Below are 22,109 nucleotides of genomic sequence, written 5' to 3'. Positions count from 1 at the left end.
ATGGGGGAAAATATCCTTTACTCCACACACAGAGATGCATACAAAGCTCTCCCCCGCCCTCCATTTGGCAAATCTGACCATAATTCTATCCTCCCGATTCCTGTTTACAAGCAAAAACTAAAGCAGGAAGTACCAGTGACTCGCTCAATATGGAAGTGGTCAGATGATGCAGATGCTACACTCCAGGACTGGAATATGTTCTGGGATTCATCCAATGGCATTGAGGAATACACCACCTCAGTCGTCGGCTTCATCAATAAGTGCATTGATGACGTCATCCCCACAGTGACTGTACGTGCATATCCCAACCAGAAGCCATGGATTACAGGCTACATCCGCATCGAGCTAAAGACTAGAGCTGCTGCTTTCAAGGAGCGGGAGACTAAACTGAACATTTATAGGAAATCCCGTTATGCCCTCAAACGAACCATCAAACAAGCAAAGCGTCAATACAGGATTAAGATTGAATCCTACTACACCGGTTCAGACACTCGTTGGTTGTGGCAGGGCTTGAAAACTATTATGGACTACAAAGGGTAACCCAGACGTGAGCTGCCCAGTGACGCGGGCCTACCAGATGAGCGAACTTGCTTCGAGGCAAGCAACACTGAAGCATGCACGAGAGCACCAGCTGTTCTGGATGACTGTGATAACACTCTCGGTAGCCGATGTGAACAAAACCTTTAAATAGGTCAACATTCACAAAGCCACTGGGCCAGACGGATTACCAGGACGTGTACTCAAAGCATGCGCAGACCAACTGTCAAGTGTCTTCACTGAATTTTCAACCTCTTCCTGACGGAGTCTGTAATACCTACATGTTTCAAGCAGACCATCATAGTCCTTGTGCCCAAGGAAGCGAAGGTAACCTGCCTAAATGATTACCGCTCCATGGCGCTCACGTCTGTAGCCATGGAGTGCTTTGAAAGGCTGGTAATGGCGCACATCAAATCATTGACTGCAGCTCAGCGTTAAACACTATAGTGCCCACGAAGCTCATCACTAAGCTAAGGACTCTGGGACTAAACATCTCCCTTGGCAACTGGATCCTGGACTTCCTGACGGGCCGCCCCCAGGTGGTAAGAGTAGGCAACAACACGTCTGCCACGCTGATCCTTAACACTGGGGGCCCCTCAGTGGTGTATACTTAGTCCCCTCCTGTGTTCCCTGTCCACCCACTACTGTGTGGCCAAACACGACTCCAACACCATCATTAAGTTTGCTGACGGCACAACAGTGGTAGGCCTAATCACTGACAACGATGAGATGGCCTATAGGGAGGAGGTCAGAGAACTGGCAGTGTGGTACCAGGACAACATCCTCTCCCTCAATGTGAGCAAGACAAAAGAGCTGATCGTGGATTACAGGAAAAGGCGGGCCGAACAGGCCCCCATTAACATCGACAGGGATGTAGTGGAGAGGGCACGAAGTAACATTTCCCCCCCCATGAGACTGAAAAGATTTGGCAGGAGTTCCCAGATCCTCAAAAATTTCTACAGCTGTGCCATCGAGAGCATCCTGACCGGTTGCATCACCACCTGGTTTGGCAACTGCTCAGCATCTGACCGGAAGGCGCTACAGAGGGTAGTACGAACGGCCCAGTATATCACGGGGGCCAAGCTTCCTGCCATCCAAACCTATATAATAGGCGGTGTCATAAAATTGTCAGACTCCAGTCACCCAAGTTATAGACTGTTTTCTCTGCTACCTCACAGCAAGCGGTATCGGAGCGCCAGGTCTTGGACCAAGAGGCTCCTCAACAGCTTCTACCCCCAAGCCATAAGACTGCTGAACAATTCATAAAATCGTAAAACGGGAAGTGTTACCGGAGCGCCAAGTCTAGGTCCAAGAGGCTTCTAAACAGGTTCTACCCCCAAACCATAAGAACAGCTAATCAAATGGCTACCCAGACTATTTGCATTGCCCCCCTTTCCCCTTCTATGCTGCTGCTACTCTCTGTTATCATCTATGCATAGTCACTTTAATAACTTTACCTACATGTACATATTAGCTCCACACCGGTGCCCTCGCACATTGACTCTGTACTGGTACCCCCTGTATATAGCCTCCACATTGACTCTGTACTGGTTCCCCCTGTATATAGCCTCCACATTGACTCTGTACTGGTACCCCCTGTATATAGCCTCCACATTGACTCTGTACTGGTACCCCTGTATATAGCCTCCACATTGACTCTGTACTGGTACCCCTGTATATAGCCTCCACATTGACTCTGTACTGGTACCCCCTGTATATAGCCTCCACATTGACTCTGTACTGGTTCCCCCTGTATATAGCCTCCACATTGACTCTGTACTGGTACCCCCTGTATATAGCCTCCACATTGACTCTGTACTGGTACCCCTGTATATAGCCTCCACATTGACTCTGTACTGGTACCCCCTGTATATAGCCTCCACATTGACTCTGTACTGGTAGCCTCCCCCTGTATATAGCCTCCACATTGACTCTGTACTGGTACCCCTGTATATAGCCTCCACATTGACTCTGTACTGGTACCCCCTGTATATAGCCTCCACATTGACTCTGTACTGGTACCCCCTGTATATAGCCTCCACATTGACTCTGTACTGGTACCCCCTGTATATAGCCTCCACATTGACTCTGTACTGGTTCCCCCTGTATATAGCCTCCACATTGACTCTGTACTGGTACCCCCTGTATATAGCCTCCACATTGACTCTGTACTGGTACCCCTGTATATAGCCTCCACATTGACTCTGTACTGGTTCCCCCTGTATATAGCCTCCACATTGACTCTGTACTGGTACCCCTGTATATAGCCTCCACATTGACTCTGTACTGGTACCCCCTGTATATAGCCTCCACATTGACTCTGTACTGGTTCCCCCTGTATATAGCCTCCACATTGACTCTGTACTGGTACCCCTGTATATAGCCTCCACATTGACTCTGTACTGGTACCCCTGTATATAGCCTCCACATTGACTCTGTACTGGTTCCCCCTGTATATAGCCTCCACATTGACTCTGTACTGGTACCCCCTGTATATAGCCTCCACATTGACTCTGTACTGGTTCCCGCTGTATATAGCCTCCACATTGACTCTGTACTGGTACCCCCTGTATATAAGCCTCCACATTGACTCTGTACTGGTACCCCCTGTATATAGCCTCCACATTGACTCTGTACTGGTACCCCCTGTATATATATTGTTATTTACTGCTGATCCTTATCTCATACTTTGATTTTTTAAAACTGCATTGTTGGTTACTGGCATTTCACTGTTGTATTCGGCCCATGTGATAAATAAGATTTAATTTATACTGCCTCTGGAGGAAGTCCACATTGACTCTGTATCCCTGGTACGGCCCCAAAGTCAAATGTATATGTTAGTCTAGTGAACCCTCCATGGCTCTGTCAGTAATCTTTAATTTTGACTCTGTAGCCTATATTTTCTGGGCTAAATTTACTTCAAAGAAAAAAACAATAATAGCAATTTTCTATCATCCACTCAACTGAAATATTTTTAAAATATAATTGGATTGAAATACAATAAAATAAAGTGCAAAAATCTATTAATCAAAACAACACTTTGTTTAAGGAGAAGTAACATGCAGTGAAAACAAATATTAAACTTTAACTTTTAAACTTGAACTGAGTAAAAACTCTAAATATGTGATTGCACAGTAATGTTCACCACATTGACAAGTTCATCAATGTTAGGCTCTGAGCTGAGGAAATCCTCCTGAGTGGAAGTGTTCAGCATAGTCGACTTCTGTGTGATGTTTTGTTCAAGTTCATGAAAACAGTTGTTCACACTGTATGTGCTGCCAAACATAGACATATAGCAGCCTCCTGGGGCATTGACTCCGCAGCACCCACTGCCGCATATTTTGCCCTCAGTGCATCATTGCATTGGAGGTCAATCAACTCCATTTGGAGGTTTGGTGGTGAGCTTTCCACGTCAACAGCAAATGGGTTGACAGTTCCAACCTGCTTTTTGTGCTTCAAAGTCAGCAAATCGGCGTCGAAAGTCAGCGGCAAGCATACCTATTTTATCAGCCAACTGTGCGCTCCGCACTTGACTTTCATGGTCTGGCAGCTGGGAAAGTGGCTCAAATTTTCTTTCCCATCTGTCTCCCACAGAGTCAGTTTGGTTTTAAATGCCTTCACTGTACTGTACATATCAGAGATGACTCTGACCCTGCAGCTGCAAGTTCATTGCATTCCCTGTCACACAGAAAAGCCATTTCCAGAAACATTTGACTCTGTGTTGTGTCTTTCCCTTTGCTGTCCAAGAACAGACAAATCTCCACATTGACATCTTTGAAGCACCTTTCCCTGGCTTAGCCATCGCACCTCTGTGTGATAAGGCAAATATGCCGTTTCTAACTCCGTCAGAAATGCCTTGAACTCTGATTCAAACCTTTGGCTCTGATAAAGTTAACTGTGCGCGTGATGATGCTCATTACATGCTCCATTTTCAGGCTTTGACTCTGATACAATGATAAGCTGTCAGCTCACCTGTCGCGTTTTCCTCTTGCATCTTTTCCGTATCTTCACCACCACTCCTGTGTCCACACTGGTGCTCCCGGTTGTAGTTTTTCCCAAGGCAGCTCCATCTCCACATCTTGACACCTCTTCATACAAATCATGGTAGTTGTGCCATGCATAGGATAAAGCCAAAAACTCCTCTGTCACGCTTAGGCTGGAGTCCACTCCGCGGATGAAAATTGACAACTGGGCAATGTCAGAAATGTCGGTGCTCTCATCCACAGCCAAGGAATATGCAATGAAATCTTTTCCCTTTTTCACAAGCTGCTCTTTTAGATTGATGGACAACTGGTCTACTCTCTCGGCAATGGTGTTTCTGCTCAGACTCACATTTAAAAAGTTATTTTTCTATTCACAAACTTTAATCATGCAGTTTTTGATGAAATCCCCCTCCGTAAATGGCCGGGCTGATTTAGCGATCTCTTCTGCCAAAATAAAACTGGCCTTGACAGCAGCCTGGCCTTGTGATTTGGCTTTTTTGAACAGAGCCTGTCGAGATTTGAGGGTTTTAATTCCTCTGCCTTTTGTAGCCTTTGTTCCAAATTCTTGTTTTTGTTGGTTTTAATGGTCTCAGATTATACTCTTTCAGTAACTTTCTCCACACAGAAGACACACAGGTTTTCTACCTCCGTGAACAAATACTGACTCCCACCTTGTTTGAAACCCCGGTTCTCAGTGTCCACCTTGTTTTGCCATTTTTGATGGGTATCTGAAAGATTTAATTTTACTGTGATGCTGACAACTGCTGTGCCAATAAATATTGAAATGAAGCAGCCTACTGCTCGGTGCGTCACCGTTGCATTGTGGGAAATGTAGTATTGGTGCGTGTAAAAGATCTGCGGGCTGCCGGCTTGCTGCGCTCTCCGGTTCTAATAATAAATCAAGATCATCCCAGGGGCCGTAAAAAACCTTCTCGCGGGCCGGATGTGGCCCGCGGGCCTTGACTCTGACATATGTGATGTAGGGGATATGTATTCTGGGTTATAATCAGGGGTGAAAGTAAGCCGGTCTGATACCGGCAAAATAAATAGTGGGGGTACAACGTACTGGTAAAACATGAGACTATCACAATAATTAAAACAACGTTTCAAGACAACTGTAGGATATTACACCATTTATCATTACCGCATGTCAGACTTGTCAAAAATGAGCGAATAGACTCAAATGCAGTGTGGTTCTATGATAGCACTGAAATTTTGCCAAGGCAGAGATGAGTGACCAAGAGGCATGCGCACAGCAGTGTATGCATCAATTCAGGTTACGAGAAGGCCTAATAAAGAACAATCACTGAATGTCATTCATAAAACTGTTTGGTGTTTTGCAAGTGATGTCTCTTTGCATTTATCAAATGGCACTGTATGGATGCCGTCATTATTTTAAAGTTGGACACTGAATGTGGGTCTCTCATATAGCCTATTATAATGTTAACTAGAGGTTGACCGATTATGATTTCTCTACACCGATACGATTATTGGAGGACCCCCCAAAAAAAGACGATGCCGATTAATCTGCCGATTTTATAGATTTTTTTATTTGTAATAATAACAATTACAACAATACTGAATGAACACTTATTTTAACTTAATATAATACATCAATAAAATCAATTTAGCCTCAAATAAATAATAACATTTTCAATTTGGTTTAAATAATGCAAAAACAAAGTGATGGAGAAGAAAGTAAAAGTGCAATATGTGCCATGTAAGAAAGCTAACGTTTAAGTTCCTTGCTATTCTTTCAGTGAAATACGGAACCGTTCCGTATTTTATCTAACGGGTGGCCTCCCTAAGTCTAAATATTCCTGTCACATTTCACAACCTTCAATGTTATGTCATAATTGCGTAAAACTGCCTGGTCCCTAAACGTCCTCGCTCTATGAGAGAAGCAGAAATTAAAGAGCACTTTACCGATGTCAACTAGATTGTTGATGATGCATTGATCATTCTATCGATTTCACATTATTCTGGTGAGCAAGGCTTTTAGTATTCTAGACAAGCATCAAGTTATGATGAGAAGCTGCATGTATCTAATTATAGACAAGTTGACTAACGAATAGCCTACCAAATGTTGTAAAATATCATCAGAAAAAATATCTACATGAGGCTATACTTTTATTCCTGCAACATCTGTCTTTCCGCCATTCCTGAGTAACATAGCCGACATGTCCATTTTGAAGTAATTGTTTGACAATCAGATGAAAACATGACTGGTAGTGTTTTTTTGCCACATTATCAGGTAGACTAATACATTTAAAAGTTAAGTGACAAATCTTTACTATTAGGCCCATAGAGATCCTATTAAATTAATATAGATTCTATATGTCATTCTATGATTAGGCCATAGAGATCCTATTAAATTAATATAGACTCTATATGTCATTCTATGATTGGGCCCATAAAAAATAATGTGTGCGAACATAGGTCCCCGTACCAGGAAGACATTACATCTACTTTCACCCATGGTTATAATTGGGGTTACTGAGTTGTTTAGGGTCATCCTACAGAGCAGGCTTTCTATAGGGTAGGTCTTAAAGCTGATGATACTCTAACAACGGAGTGGGGTATGAGACACTAGAGTGATGATGAGCAATGAGCAACGGAGTGGGGTATGAGACACTAGAGTGATGAGGAGCAATGAGCAACATGGACATGAATAATACATTTTATATGAAGCATATTTCAACTTGACTAAATTGAGGAAATTAAGTTATCTCTTATAGCTTGTTCCCAATTGACTGCCACATCTGTACTGGAATTTATCAGCTAACTAACAAAGGAGTGGGTAAAGGAGTGGGCATCAACTCAACCTACTGCCAGTCAAGTCAATGGTGACAAGGATAACTAGACATTTTACTTTACAATTCTAAGCTAGGAAGTTTAAATGGTATTCATCCAGCTAGCCAGCTTGTTAAACATACATAAAAAATGTATCTAAAACTAAAATCTAAATGTTTTATTTGAACTAAATGTAAAATATACATGGCTAGCTAGCTCGATAAGAGCATCTGCTAAATTACTAAAATGTTTACAGTACCAGTCAATCGTTTGGACACACCTATTCATTCAAAGGGTTTTCTTTATTTTTACTATTTTCTACATTGTACAATTATAGTGAAGACATCAAAACTATGAAATCACGCATATGGAAATATATTTTAGATTCTTCAAAGTAACCACCCTTTGACTTAATGACAGCTTTGCACACTCTTGGCATTCTCTCAACCAGCTTCATGAAGTAGTCACATGGAATGCATTTCAATTAACAGGTGTGCCTTGTTAAAAGTTAATTTGTGGAATTTATTTCCTTAATGCGTTTGAGCCAGTTGTGTTGTGACAAGATAGGGGTGTTATACAGAAGATTGCCCTATTTGGTAAAAGACCAAGTCAGTTAAGAACAAATTCTTATTTACAATGTCGGCCTACCCCCTCCAAACCCTAACCCGGACAGCGCTGGGCCAACATATGATGTTTGAAATCTTTCTACCCTTTTAAAAGCTAGAATCCTTAATGGTGAAACGTCTACGTCCATTTGCGATATTATAACAAGGAAATTACTGCAAACAACAAACACAGTTTTTTTCCCCTCAGACATCATTTCACGCATGATAGAAAAGCACAAAATGTACCTTATTTATTATTATATTTTTAATTTATTGAAATTTAAACAGTGCCACTGGCCTTTCCCACTACTGCAGATTCCATCTTTAATGGAGGGCTTAACATTTCAGTGACACGTTATTATTTTTAGCTGTAATGTTTTCATTGAAATAATATTTAGGTCCATAAATGAGCAACAGAATGAAAAGCAGGAAAGAGGGCTAAAGGTAATGCTTTCAACGAGGCTCACACCAGTTCCAAAGCAGCTGTTAACTGATGTGGGTCTTCTGACAGAAAAGCCAGCTGAGCGCAATCAATTGAATGACTGCTGCCCTCCCATTTATGATCTCTCTCTCTCTCTCTCCTCTCTCCTCTCTCTCTTTTTCTCTCTCTCTCCTCTCTCTCTTTTTCTCTCTTTTTCTCTCTTTTTCTCTTTTTCGCTCTCTTTCTCTCTTTTTCGCTCTCTTTCTCTCTTTCTCTCTCTCGCTCTTTCTTTCTTTCCCTCTGTGTCATGAGATGACACCAGAGCAGTGAGTCAAGCAGGAGTATGGACACTCAGGCAGCAGACAGTAAATATTTGGAAAAGCACAGCAGTTGGTCCAGAAGCGGCCTGCAAAATGTTTCTACCATTTTTGTTTTAAAGCAGAATCTCCCCACCTTGTCAAACGTAGACATTGATAGGCTCTCTCTCTTGCATCGACCATTCTCTACCCCACACTTACCAGCCCCACTAACATTTCATAGAAATCAGCCAACCTAATACTCAACGCATTCAAACCCTATACTTCATCCTACAATATATATACAAAAGTATGTGGACACCCCTTCAAATGAGAGGATTTGGCTATTTCAGCCATAGATGTTGCTGACAGGTGTATAAAATCGAGCACACAGTCATGCAATCTTTGTAGACAAACATTGTCAGTAGAATGGCCTTACTGAAGAGCTCAGTGACATTGGACTCTGGAGCAGTGGAAACACTTTATCTGGACTGATGAAACACGCTTCACCATCTGACAGTCCAACGCTACCTGCCCCAATGCATAGTGCCAACTGTAAAGGAGGAGGAATAATGGTCTGGGACTGTTTTTCATGGTTTGGACTAGGCCCCTTAGTTCCCGTAAAGGGAAATCGTAATGCTACAGCATACAATGGCATTCTAGACAATTCTGTGCATCCAACTTTGTGGCAACAGTTTGGGCAATGCCCTCTCCTGTTTCAGCCTGACAATGCCCCTGTGCACAAAGCGAGGTACATACGGAAATGGTTTGTCGAGATCGGTGTGGAAGAACTTGACTGGCCTACACAGAACCCTGACCTCAACCCCATCAAACATCTTTGGGATGAATTAGAACGCTGACTGTGAGCCAGGACTAATCACCCAACATCAGTGCCCAACCTCACTAATGATCTTGTGGCTGAATGGAAGCAAGTCCCCTCAGCAATGTTCCAACATCTAGTGGAAAGCCGTCTCAGAAGAGTGGACGATGTTGGGGCAGCAAAGGGGACACCAACTCCATATTAATGCCCATGATTTTGGAATGAAATGTTTGACGAGCAGGTGTCCACATACTTTTGTGTATATATTATCCTATATTCCAGCCCTATATCTTCAGTGCTATTAAACCCCAGCAACGAGGGAAGCAGCACTCTCCTCTCAGCCCAACCTCTCACTTCTGTTTTACTTACTCTCTTGTTGTCTCTCCCTCTCTCTCTACCTCTCTGTGGGTGGATCTGCACTCGCCCATGTGTGATTTGGTTGCTTTACCTTGGCCTAGGGCCCTGGACTGAACTAAGCTGAGCTGGGCTTTGGCTGTGAAAGGGATAGATTGCTAGATGTTAGCAGCCTTTCATGCATGTCCCTTCTCTGTCACGAGAGGTTGTTGCTGGGCTTTGGCTGTGAAAGGGATAGACAACACGTTGGTTGGTACTTTTCTGCCCTTCTCTCTCCATGGCGCTCAGTCAGAGAGGGCATTGATGCGAGGTGTGCATTAAGTTAATTAACTCGCTGACCTGCATCCTGCCAGGGAGAGAGAGCATGCAGAGCTGGGATAGGAGAAAAAGTGGCTGCGGATAGCTGCAGCAGCATACCAAGCTTGTCTGGCTGAGATGAAGTGGGTCGGCGCTCCCCTCACTATGGCTCTGTTTATCTGGGGCTATGTCTGATCTCTCAGCCACATTATACTGGCCTGGTGTCAGGATGACCAGGTCATTAGGAAGGGGGAAAATGTATATGAATAACAACAACACAAGACTATTGCTGAAGTCACAAATGGCACCCTATTCCCTGTATAGTGCACTACTTCTGACCAGAGCCCCATGGTCTCTGGTCAAAAGTAGTGCACTATACAGGAAATAGGGTGCCACTTGAGACGTATACTATGATGATTAACAGCACCAGAGCAGTACCCATGCATTACGCCAAACATGCATCTGGTTGAGGGTGTGAGAAGAATGTATTGATGATTTTAGCATGTGTGCTAGTTGTTACGTACAGTTGAGTGTTTTTATTATTTATTTCTACCCCAGTAACCACACACTACGCTATGCTTTTTCACTGCACGTATGTTGGTGACCCATGCCCATTTGAGAATCTCCGATATCCATTGTAAGTGGGGATTTTTGTCCAGAAATCCAGAAAATGACCCATAGCATTATAGCACCTGATGTTATACCTACAGTCATCTCGGAGACCGAGAACTAAAATCTTGCTTAATTGCGTCAGATGCTCGATTAAATTCTGGGGGGAGTTGTGTTAGAAAAGATACTAGAATGAAGAGTGGAAGCAGGGCGGTACACTTTCAGGGGGGAAAAAGCTATGTAGAGCCATTTGTCCCTGTAGGAGAACCCTCCTTAAAAAGGTTCCAGATGGAACCCTTTCGAGTCAGATAAAACCCTTTTTGGTTACAAATGGCACCCTTTGAATGGTTATATTTGGAACCAGAGGTCCCCTCCTGGACCAAGAGCCTTGCTGTCTAATATTTGTTTTGCGCATGTAGCAAACTGTGAGTAGCAGTTTTTAGTCACATGTATAACTGTATGAGCTGGGATTTCTATCCTACAAATAGTTTAGGTCAGAGGCTGTATAAAACGTTCGCAATGCGCTCGTTAGCATGATTTTACATGATTTTGTTAGCATCGCTACCCTTCGGATTACAGAGGCTCAGCGGGGTTTAAAAATATTGTCCCTTGATTTGAGTGCCATTATTACCGAATATCCCAGGATGGCACAAGGTCGGTATGAAGGTATGACAATCTGGAGACCGTCCAAGCCTAGTAAAGGCGCGAACACCTATGAAATCATGATTTGTCTAAATTATCAGTGACAGAAAAAACGTTGTACCAAACAAAGTTCCTTGTTAGTGGTCACATCCCACAGTCTGTTGACAAACACTACCATACCATTTATGTTACATGTGTCTATCAACAAAATAATATACAGTACCAGTCAAAAGTTTGGATACACCTACTCATTCAAGGGTTTTTCTTTATTTGTACTATTTTCTACAGTGTAGAATAATAGTGAAGGCATCAAAACTATAAAATAATACATCATGTAGTGACCAAAAAAGTGTTAAACAAAAATATATATATTTATATTTTAGATTCTTCAAAGTAGCCACCCTTTTCCTTGATGACAGCTTTGCACACTCTTGGCATTCTCTCAACCATCTTCACCTGGAATGCTTTTCCAAAAGTCTTCAGTTCCCACATATGATGAGAACCTGATTGCTGCATTTTCTTCACTCTGCAGTCCAACTCATCCCAAACCATCTCAGTTGGGTTGAGGTCGGGTGATTGTGGAGGCCAGGTCATCTGATGCAGCACTCCATCACTCTCCTTGGTCAAATAGCCCTTACACATTCTGGAGGTGTGTTGGGTCAGTGTCTGGTTGAAAAACGAATGATAGTCCCACTAAGCGCAAACCAGATGGGATAGCGTATAGCTGCAGAAGGCTGTGGTAGCCATGTTGGTTAAGCCTTGAATTCTAAATAAATCACAGGCAGTGTCACCAGCAAAGCACCATCACACCACCTCCTCCATTCTTCACGATGGGAACCACATATGCAGAGATATGTGCATTCACGTACACTGTGTCTCACAAAGACACGGCAGTTGGAAGCACAAATCTCAAATTTGGACTCATCAGACCAAAGGGCAGATTTCTACCCGTCTAATGTCCATTGCTCGTGTTTCTTGGCCCAAGCAAGCCTTCTTCCTATTGGTGTCCTTTAGTAGTGGTTTCTTTGCAGCATTTCGACCATGAAGGTCCGATTCACGCAGTCTCCTCTGAACAGTTGATGTTGAGATGTGTCTGTTACTTGAACTCTGTAAAGCATTTATTTGGGCTGCAATTTCTGAGGCTGGTAACTCTAATGAACTTATCCTCTGCAGTAGAGTTAACGCCAGGTCTTCCTTTCCTGTGGCGGTCCTCATGAGAGCCAGTTTCATTATAGTACTTGATACTTTTTGCGACTGCACTTGAAGAAACTTTCAAAGTTCTTGATATTTTCCGGGTTGACTGAACTTCATGTCTTAAAGTAATGATGGACTGTCATTTATCTTTGCGTATTTGAACTGTTCTTGCCATTTGGTAAAATACTTGATCTTCTGTCAAATGGGGCTATCTTCTGTATACCACACCTACCTTGTCACAACACAACTGATTGGCTCAAACGCATTAAGAATAATAAAAATTCCACAAATTAACATTTAACAAGGCATACCTGTTAATTGAAATGCATTCCAGGTGACTACCTCATGAAGCTGGTCGGGAGAATGCTTTGCACACTTTTGGCAAAGGTTGGCTACTTTGAAGAATCTCAAATATAAAATATACTTTGATTAGTGTAACACTTTTTTTGCTTACTAAATGATTCCATATGTGTTATTTCATAGTGTTGATGTCTTCACTATTATTCTACAATGTAGAAAATAGTCAAAAATAAAGGGACTGGTATTGTACCTACAGTACCCAAGTGAATGTAGACATTGTGAGGTAGATGATTAATGTTCCTCTCTATCTACATTCTGTAGCTAGCTGGTCCTATGATGTAAAGGGTGACAAAGGGACAAGAGTTAGTCGGGCTCTGTGAGCATGAGTCAACTACTGCTGATCTTACAAAGGAAGTCTTCAAACGCTATCAAAGATCCTGATGCTATCAGATGAAGTACTTGACATCCCTGACTGGGGCATTAAATACAGGATTACACAGCATTAAACCAGCTCTACTGATCCTCATCTAGATGTTCTGGGAACCACACACACACATTTAATAATGAGCAGCAGAGCAGAGAGCGATGGAAGAAACAGCTGTGATGGCAGCATGTCAGGACTTGCCTCTTACCGTAGAAGCCGTGACATTGAGACAGCAGTGTGCCAGGTAGACAGTCAAGTGAGCATTACCTCCAAGATGAATCTATTGTAATCTGTCTGTGTCCTAAATGGTACACTATTCCCTTTCTACGTTTCTACCATAGACCTGGGTCCAGGTCAAAAATAGTGCACTATAAAGGGAGATTCAGTCTCTACCTATGAACTTTCCAGAGGTGCAGTCCTCTCTCCTAAGGACATGTTCCCAGGCCTCAAGCCACCAGACTCAGGAGGCACCCATACCTCAAGGTTGTGCACACACACAGTTCTGTATTGCTATCCTTGTGGGAACCAAATAATTGATTCCCATCTAAAAATCCTATTTTCCTTAAATCTAACCATAACCCTAATCAACCGTAAGCCTAACCTTAACCCCTCACCCTAAAACTATACCTAACCCTAACTCCAAACTTAACTTTAACCTCTAACCCTAAGCCCAACCTTAATACTAACCGTAACCATAACCCTAAACCTAACCCCTGAGCCCAAAATAGCATTTTTTTCACTTGGGACCGAGATTATGTTCCATGTTTTACTATCCTTGTGAGGACTTCTAGTACCCACAAGGATAGTAAAACAAAAACACACACACGCCCATCATGGTTGTGCTTCTGGCCACCACCAGTGACCAACAGTCATTGAGCGCGGCGACGTGACCATAAACCACAGGAACAATTTAATCACACCAGACTCAACTTTTCCACCTCTTAAAATATGGTCCTTATTAACAACAGTACATGCCCTTTACACAGGCCCTGGTGTAAATGTCTTAAGTTACTACTCACCCAGGGCCGTTTGGGGAAAATATGAGTAAAGAAAAGCAAATTCTACTTACTAGAAACTTCTTACACACATCATACAGTGCCTTCAGAAAGTATTCTGCCTTCTTGACTTTTTCCACATTGTTGCATCACAGCCTGAATTTAAAATGGACTAAATTGAAATTCTGCATCACTGGTTTACACACAATACCCCATTTCAAAGCGGAATTGTGTTGTTGTTTTTTTATATTACAAATTCATTAAAAATGTAAAGCTGAAATGTCTTGAGTCAATAAGTATTCAACTCTTGTTATGGCCTAAATACGTTCAGGAGTTAACATGTGCTTAACAAGTCACTTAAGTTGCATTCGCTCTGTGTGCAATAATAGTGTTTAACATGATTTTTGAATTACTACCTTATCTCTGCAGCCCACACAATTATCTGTAAAATCCCACAGGTGAGTAGTGATTTTCAAAAACATATTCAACCACAAAGACCAGGGAGGTTTTCCAATGCCTCGCAAAGAAGGGTACCTATTGGTAAATGGGTAAACAATCAACTATGCAGACATTGAATATCCCTTTGAGCATGGTGAAGTTATTAATTACACATTTGATGGTGTATCAATACACCCAGTTACTACAAAGATACAGGCGTCCTTTCTAAGTCAGTTGCCGGAGAAGAATTAAACCAATCAGGGATTTCACCATGAAGCCAATGGTGACTTTAAAACAGTTAGAGTTTAATGGCTGAGATAGGAGAAAACTGCGGATGGATCAACAACATTGTAGTTACTCCGCAATACTAACCTAATTGACAGAGTGAAAATAAGGAAGCCTATACAGAATAAAAATATTTCAAAACATTCGGCCTGTTTGCAACAAAGCACTAAGGTAATACTGTAAAAAAAAATTGCAAAGCAATTAACTTTTTGTCCTGAATACAAAGTGTTATGTTTGGGGCAAATCCAATACAACATCTTACTGAGTAATTTTGAAGTATAGTTATTGCTTGTGATCATTAAGAACTGGGGAGTTTTTCAGGATAAAAAACAAAAACAAAATGGAGCTAAGCACAGGTAAAATCCTAGAGGAAAGCCCGGTTATCTGCTGTCCACCAGATACTGGGAGATGAATTCACCTTTCAGCAGGACAATAACCTAAAACAAAAGGCCACATCTACACTGGAGTTGCTTACCAAGAAGGCAGTGAATGTTCCCGAGTGGCTGAGTTACAGTTTTGTCTAACAATGATCAACAACCAATTTGACAGAGTTTGAAGAAATTTGAGAAGAATAATGGGCAAATTTTGCACAATGCAATTGTGGAAGTCTCTTGAAGACTTACCCAGAAAGACTCACAGCTGTAATCTCTGCCAAATGTGTGTTTAATTTTTAATACATTTGCTACAATTTCTAAAAACATGTTTTCACTTTGTCATTATGGGGTATTGTGTGGAGATGGGTAAGAAAAACATTGATTTAATCAATTGTGAATTCAGGCTGTAACACAGCAAAATATGGAATAAGTCAAGGGGTATGAATACTTTCTGAACACACCGTATATGTTTATGATCAAATTGAAAGGGCTTTTTGAAACGCGTATTTTAGGCTTTGTCTTTTTATTGCTTTTAGGCACCATCTTTCCGAGGGGCACTTCAAACTGGAACTCATTACCCATGATTGAGATGTATGTCCTTAAAACAAAGTATCCTACTCCAATAGACAGCACAAATTAAATTAGTTAGGCGACCTACATTCTCTGGGCCCTGTCTGTCAGTCTGCATACATCTCTACCAACCCACAACAGAATGGAATCCTTCTATAGATTCTAGAACCACTCTAACAAAATAACCCTAATAGGTGTTCTATAGATGAGGCAGCACCCTGTGTGCTAGCAGTGCAGCACTGTTGATGTGCTGTAATGTTCAGACTGGTTAGTTTGCCCCCTGTTGTCCTGTCTGTGAAGTTTATTATAAGTCAAATGAAGTAAGGCTCTTCTAATACCTAATCTCAGTGGAATTATCCTGCTATTAGAGGAGAGGGAGAAGTAGGCAACAACACATGGATTGCATTAGGAGAGCTTTCTTGGAAGATCAGACCAGACTTGGCTTTTTCGATGTTAGAAAGGGCCTGAGAAAGCTCTGTCTCACGCAATTGAGGCCTAAGTCCAAGTGTCCCCTTACTTCCCAGGTCTAAATAGATGAGTATTGCAGGTGGAGATTCTAAAGAACCTTAGAGGTCACTCTGTTCCATACAGAAGACATCCTGCTTTGTACTAGAGCTCACAGGGTTGAACAGGGTTGAGGCCTGTAGGAACAGATCCTGGAGCAGGTCAGTTCAACCTCCTGTACTCTCCTACAGCAGTAGACTCCCACCTCAGACAGTAACCTCCAGCTACCAGCTGTGGTGTGGTTGGGCTCAGTTAAACAGCAGTGCTGTTACACTTCCAGGTCAGACTAACCCCCCTGGCTAGTGCCTCTGTCCCAAACAGGGCCTTTTTTAAGTTGCTTTATTTCAGATTTGCCAAGTTGATCGTTTTTAAAAATGTATTGCAAGGCCTTTGGTCATCAGATGTAGACTAATTGTGTAACATTGAGGCTTGCCATCTCTTTGCTTCTGTGCTGGTCGTCTTTTGCTTTTTTCAACTGCCTAATATGAATGCTCTCGTTGTGGGGCCTTGTGGGAACAACTGGCTGAAAGTCAGCGTGGAAGCACAGCAGTTAAGACTTAATTACAGCTGTTCTTGTCTGAAGAACCCAGCCTTCCCATCTCACACACACACACTGACACAGGGCCCGCTACTAAAACAAGTCAGTGTTTGAACAGGGATTATTTCCACTGTGACATCACACCCTTGGGCTCCCTCTGGGTTGACCTCTGGTCCATAGCTTCCGATGTCGATAAGGTTTGTTCCATTAAAGTCCCAATGCAGCCATTTTTAAATCTATATATCAAATCATTTCTGGGTAACAATTAAGTACCTTACTGTGATAGAATTCAATTCAAATTGTCAAAAAATAGCTTTATAGCAAAAAACTTTATCAAGAAAGAATTATGCTAGGACTGTCTGGGAGTGGTCTCAGTGTGGAGGGGAAAACTGAACACTAGCTGTTATTGGCAGAGAGGTTTGGAACTCTCTTTTTTTTATTGGTCTTTTAACCAATTTGTCACCATGGAAAGACGAAACTCCCATCCATGCAAACCTGCTGATTAGAAGGTCCTATGTAGATTGTATTTTCAACCAGCAACTACAATGTCAGGAAATAGCACTGATCAAATGTTTTCACACTTTTACAGTGTTAGTTTCATCAGCTGTTGTAAAATATGATATAAAACGGGGGAAATGCATTTGGACTCCACTTGGCCTTTTTAAAGACTGTTAGTGTTTCATGGCTTGTTGCCGGCATTAGATGCCCAAGCTCTCCCCCGACTGAAATAACTGTGATCTAGTCTAGTTGTTCATCACTGGAGACACATTTCTGGCCAGTAAACAGCTTTTCACAGATTTTGTGATCAATAACAGATGCTGAAGTGTGTGTGATTGGCTGTATTGTCTATAAATGCTTTGTTAATGTTTGGAAATCATTCCTTGCTCGATAATGGCCTGTTGTGGGAATTTGAATGTGGATGTGTATTTTTTTTCATATCACTTTGTCTCAGAAATGATTTTAACTGTGTTTTTAAGTTTTCTTGTGTAAAGCTAATTGGCGCTAACATATTGACTTGTTGTTATACCATTTGAAACTCTGTTTGAAGAACTGTCCTCACAAGCTCCCTCATCTATACTCTCTTCCTCAGGTCACGGAGAGTGCCACTGTGGAGAGTGTAAGTGCCATGCGGGCTATATCGGGGACAACTGTAACTGTTCCACTGACACCTCATCCTGTGTGTCTGATGACGGGCAGATCTGCAGCGGGCGGGGCAGCTGTGCCTGTGGGCGCTGCCAGTGCACTGAACCAGGGGCCTTCGGGGACACCTGCGAAAAATGCCCCACCTGCCCTGATGCCTGTGGCACCAAGAGGTATGGGACAGGGAGGAGAGAGAGAAGGGAGAGAGGCAGAGGAGAGGGGGAGAGAAGGGGAGGGGCAGAGAGATGGAGGGAGAGATACGAGGCAAGAAGAGGGAAGGAGAGAGGGAGGGAGAGATACAGGGCAAGAAGAGAAGGAAAGAGAGGGGAGGGATCGATATGGGGCAAGAAGAGAGAGAAGGAGAGAGGGGTGATCTTGGGCAAAAAGAGAGGGAAGGAGAGAGATATGGGGCAAGAAGAGAGAGAGGGAGGGAGAGGTGGGGCAAGAAGAGCGAGAGGGAGGGAGAGAGATATGGGGAAAGAAGAGAGCGGAGGAGGGAGAGATAAAGCGTCTGCTAAATGGCATATATATTATTATTATTATTATATGAGGCAAAAAGAGAGGGAGAGAGAGATGGGGAAAGAAGAGAGTGAGAGGGAGGGAGAGAGATATGGGGCAAGAAGAGAGTGAGAGGGAGGGAGATATGGGGAAAGAAGAGAGGGAGAGGGAGGGAGAGAGATATGGGGAAAGAAGAGAGGGAAGGGAGGAGAGAGATATGGGGAAAGAAGAGAGGGAGAGGGAGGGAGATATGGGGAAAGAAGAGAGGGAGAGGGAGGGAGATATGGGGAAAGAAGAGAGGGAGAGGGAGGGAGAGAGATATGGGGAAAGAAGAGAGGGAGAGGGAGGGAGAGAGATATGGGGAAAGAAGAGAGGGAGAGGGAGGGAGATATGGGGAAAGAAGAGAGGGAGAGGGAGGGAGAGAGATATGGGGAAAGAAGAGAGGGAGAGGGAGGGAGAGAGATATGGGGAAAGAAGAGAGGGAGAGGGAGGGAGAGAGATATGGGGAAAGAAGAGAGGGAGAGGGAGGGAGATATGGGGAAAGAAGAGAGGGAGAGGGAGGGAGAGAGATATGGGGAAAGAAGAGAGGGAGAGGGAGGGAGAGAGATATGGGGAAAGAAGAGAGGGAGAGGGAGGGAGATATGGGGAAAGAAGAGAGGGAGAGGGAGGGAGAGAGATATGGGGAAAGAAGAGAGGGAGAGGGAGGGAGATATGGGGAAAGAAGAGAGGGAGAGGGAGGGAGAGAGATATGGGGAAAGAAGAGAGGGAGAGGGAGGGAGAGAGATATGGGGATCTATCAGGATCTGTTGGTTGACCAGGTGACACATTACGAGGTGCTGAAAAAGGAAATCCTGCACCGGTATGGTTACACCCTGATTAGCAGGTCACAAAGATTCCATGATTGGGTGCATGATCCTACAGTGTCCCCCCCGATCGCAAATGCATGATCTAATTAGGCTGGCCAAGAGCTGTCTAACTGCTGAACACCTGATGCTCACGCCCATTGAGAAAGTGGGCATAGATCAATTTATACACTCTCTTCCGTTCAAAGCTAAAAAGTTAACCAACCAAGCTAACCTGCAGGGCGCAGATCAGCTGGTGGAACTGGTGTAAGGTGGCTTTGGAGGTGCTGCGCAGAGGACAACCATTGAAGGCGAACCCTCCACTCGCCCAAAGGAGCGAAAAGGTGAGGAGGACCATGCCGGGACCCCGGCCAAGGATAGGAGTACACTCACAGTCAGCTCCCCGAGATGACACTCCTTCCTGAACCTGGACAGCAGGAAATGTGTGTGGCGAGCCGGGACACATCACCTGGAACTGTTCAAACCACGATGTCCGATGCCTTTGGCTTCAGCCAGTGACATAGCCAACGGGCGGTCCTGCGTCTTGCTGATGGCATGCTGACCTAGGGAGAGTGGTCCTTCCCCTGTCACCCCGGTAAGAGCCAATGGAAAGTACACCCACGGCACTTGTGGACTCCGGGAGTATGGTAACCCTGGTCCGACCTGATGTTGCCCAGTCCTCGAACCTGGCGGAGACCGTGGCCATTACGTGCATACACGATGAGACCAAGGACTACCCTACTACACTCTTCCACCTACAGACCACAAAGGGACAGCACATGGGACCAGTGGGAGTCGTCCCAAACCTGCCTGTCACGGTCCTTATCCGGAGGGATTTCCCGAAGTTCCTCCAATTGTGGACCAGGATGTCCGGAGACGTAGGGAACCAGAAGGGAGGAGGGAGGTGGGAAAGACGCCCGGATGTGTGGATTCCAGGAAGTGGACCCCCAGGCGTCAACTGACCCCCTCTCAGAGGGGGACTCTGTTGAAGCCAGACTGGAGGGAGAGGTGGTGAGTCGGAAGACATGTTCCCGATTGACCATGAGGTGGCGCCAGAGCCCGCCTCTCTAGCGGGCCGGTTTGGCACGACCCAACTGGAAGATCCTTTCTTGGCCAGCGCTCTCCAGCAGGTGACCATGGTGGACGGAAAGCCTGTGGAGGGGTAAGTCAAATCACCTACCCCAACGTTTCTATAAAGAATACGTTCCTATATCAGGTCATGAAGAAGAATGACGAATGTATGGAGTTGTTGATGGTGCCCCGTCCCTTTGTACCATCTGTCCTGCATTTGGTGCACTCCTACCTTCTTGGGGCTCACCTAGGGGTGAAGAAGACCTTAGACAGGATCAAGGCACGGTTTTTCTGACCGGGGGTGAAGAGAGCAGTGGAATAATACTGCCACAGTTGCCCAGAGTTCCAGCAGGTGGTGCAAAAACTCCCATTTTCACAGTCCCTTAATTCCCCTACCCATTATTTCAGACCCATTCAGCAGGATTGCGATGGACCTGGTGGAACCTCTACCAAAGAGCAACCGAGGGCACCTATACATTCTGGATTATGTCACCAGGTACCCAGAAGCCATTCCCCTGTGCACCATGGCCACCAAGGGAATCGCACGTGAGTTGGTCATCCTGTTCTCCCGAGTAGGCATCCCCGACAAGATATTGACCGACCAGGGCACCCCGTTCATGTCGCGAAACATGAAGGATCTATGCAAGCTAATGAAAATAAAGAAGGCGATGGAGGCTGACTGAATTAATTGGGACCAGCTGCTACCCTACCTGATGTTCTCGATCTGAGAAGTGCCCCAAACTTCAACAGGATTCTCTCCCTTCGAACTCCTGTACGGGAGACGACCCCGAGGCCTGCTAGACGTGGATTGTCATGCAGGTGAAAGAGGACCCAAAAGCGACTTAACAGAAACAGAGTTTATTAAAGTCCAAAACGGAAAAACAGAAATCCTCTAGACTTGTAGAGGGGAAACAACTGGAGAAGCGACCACAGACTGCAGGTCGCTTCGGGTAGGCGCAGGCCGTAGTCGACTGAGACACCTGCTCACACGCAGCATCTGATGAAGGCACAAAACACGACAGGACAGGGTGATACACAATCACGGCAAAAACACGACAGGACAGGGCGAAACGCAATCACAGCATGGTGAATACAATACAAGGAACCGACGGCACAGGAACGGATCACAAAGGAATAAATAGGGACTCTAATCAGGGGAAAGGATCGGGAACAGGTGTGGGAAGACTAAATGATGATTAGGGGAATAGGAACAGCTGGGAGCAGGAACGGAACGATAGAGAGAAGAGAGAGCGAGAGAGTGAGAGAGGGAGGGGGAGAGAGGGATAGGAGGGAAAGAACCAAATAAGACCAAGAGGGAAACGAATAGCATGGGGAGCACAGGGACAAGACATGATAATAAATGACAAACATGACAGTACCCCCCACTCACCGAGCGCCTCCTGGCGCTCTCGAGGAGGAACACTGGCAGCAACGGAGGAAATCATAGATCAAACGGTCCAGCACGTCCCGAGAAAGAACCCAACTCCTCTCCTCAGGACCGTAACGAAAAACGATAAAAAGGGAAACTAGGGTACTACTCTAAAAAAAAAAATGAGAACTAGGGACAGACTGAGACACA

General features: G+C 44.1%; 1 protein-coding gene across 2 annotated transcripts in view; it reads left to right on the top strand.

Moving 5' to 3' along the window:
• Positions 1-22,109, top strand: part of LOC124048046 (integrin beta-5-like) — a 93,998-nt gene that overhangs the window by 53,905 nt on the left and 17,984 nt on the right. For both annotated transcript variants that reach the window (XM_046368431.1, XM_046368439.1), the window contains exon 11: positions 18,070-18,292. In XM_046368431.1, the coding sequence (XP_046224387.1) occupies positions 18,070-18,292 (223 nt within the window). The remainder of the gene's footprint in view (positions 1-18,069; positions 18,293-22,109) is intronic.

The sequence above is a fragment of the Oncorhynchus gorbuscha genome, linkage group LG01 (assembly GCF_021184085.1).
Source record: "Oncorhynchus gorbuscha isolate QuinsamMale2020 ecotype Even-year linkage group LG01, OgorEven_v1.0, whole genome shotgun sequence".
NCBI lineage: Eukaryota > Metazoa > Chordata > Actinopteri > Salmoniformes > Salmonidae > Oncorhynchus > Oncorhynchus gorbuscha.
Note: the sequence above shows the minus strand (reverse complement) of the source record. Positions and strands in the feature narration are given on the sequence as shown.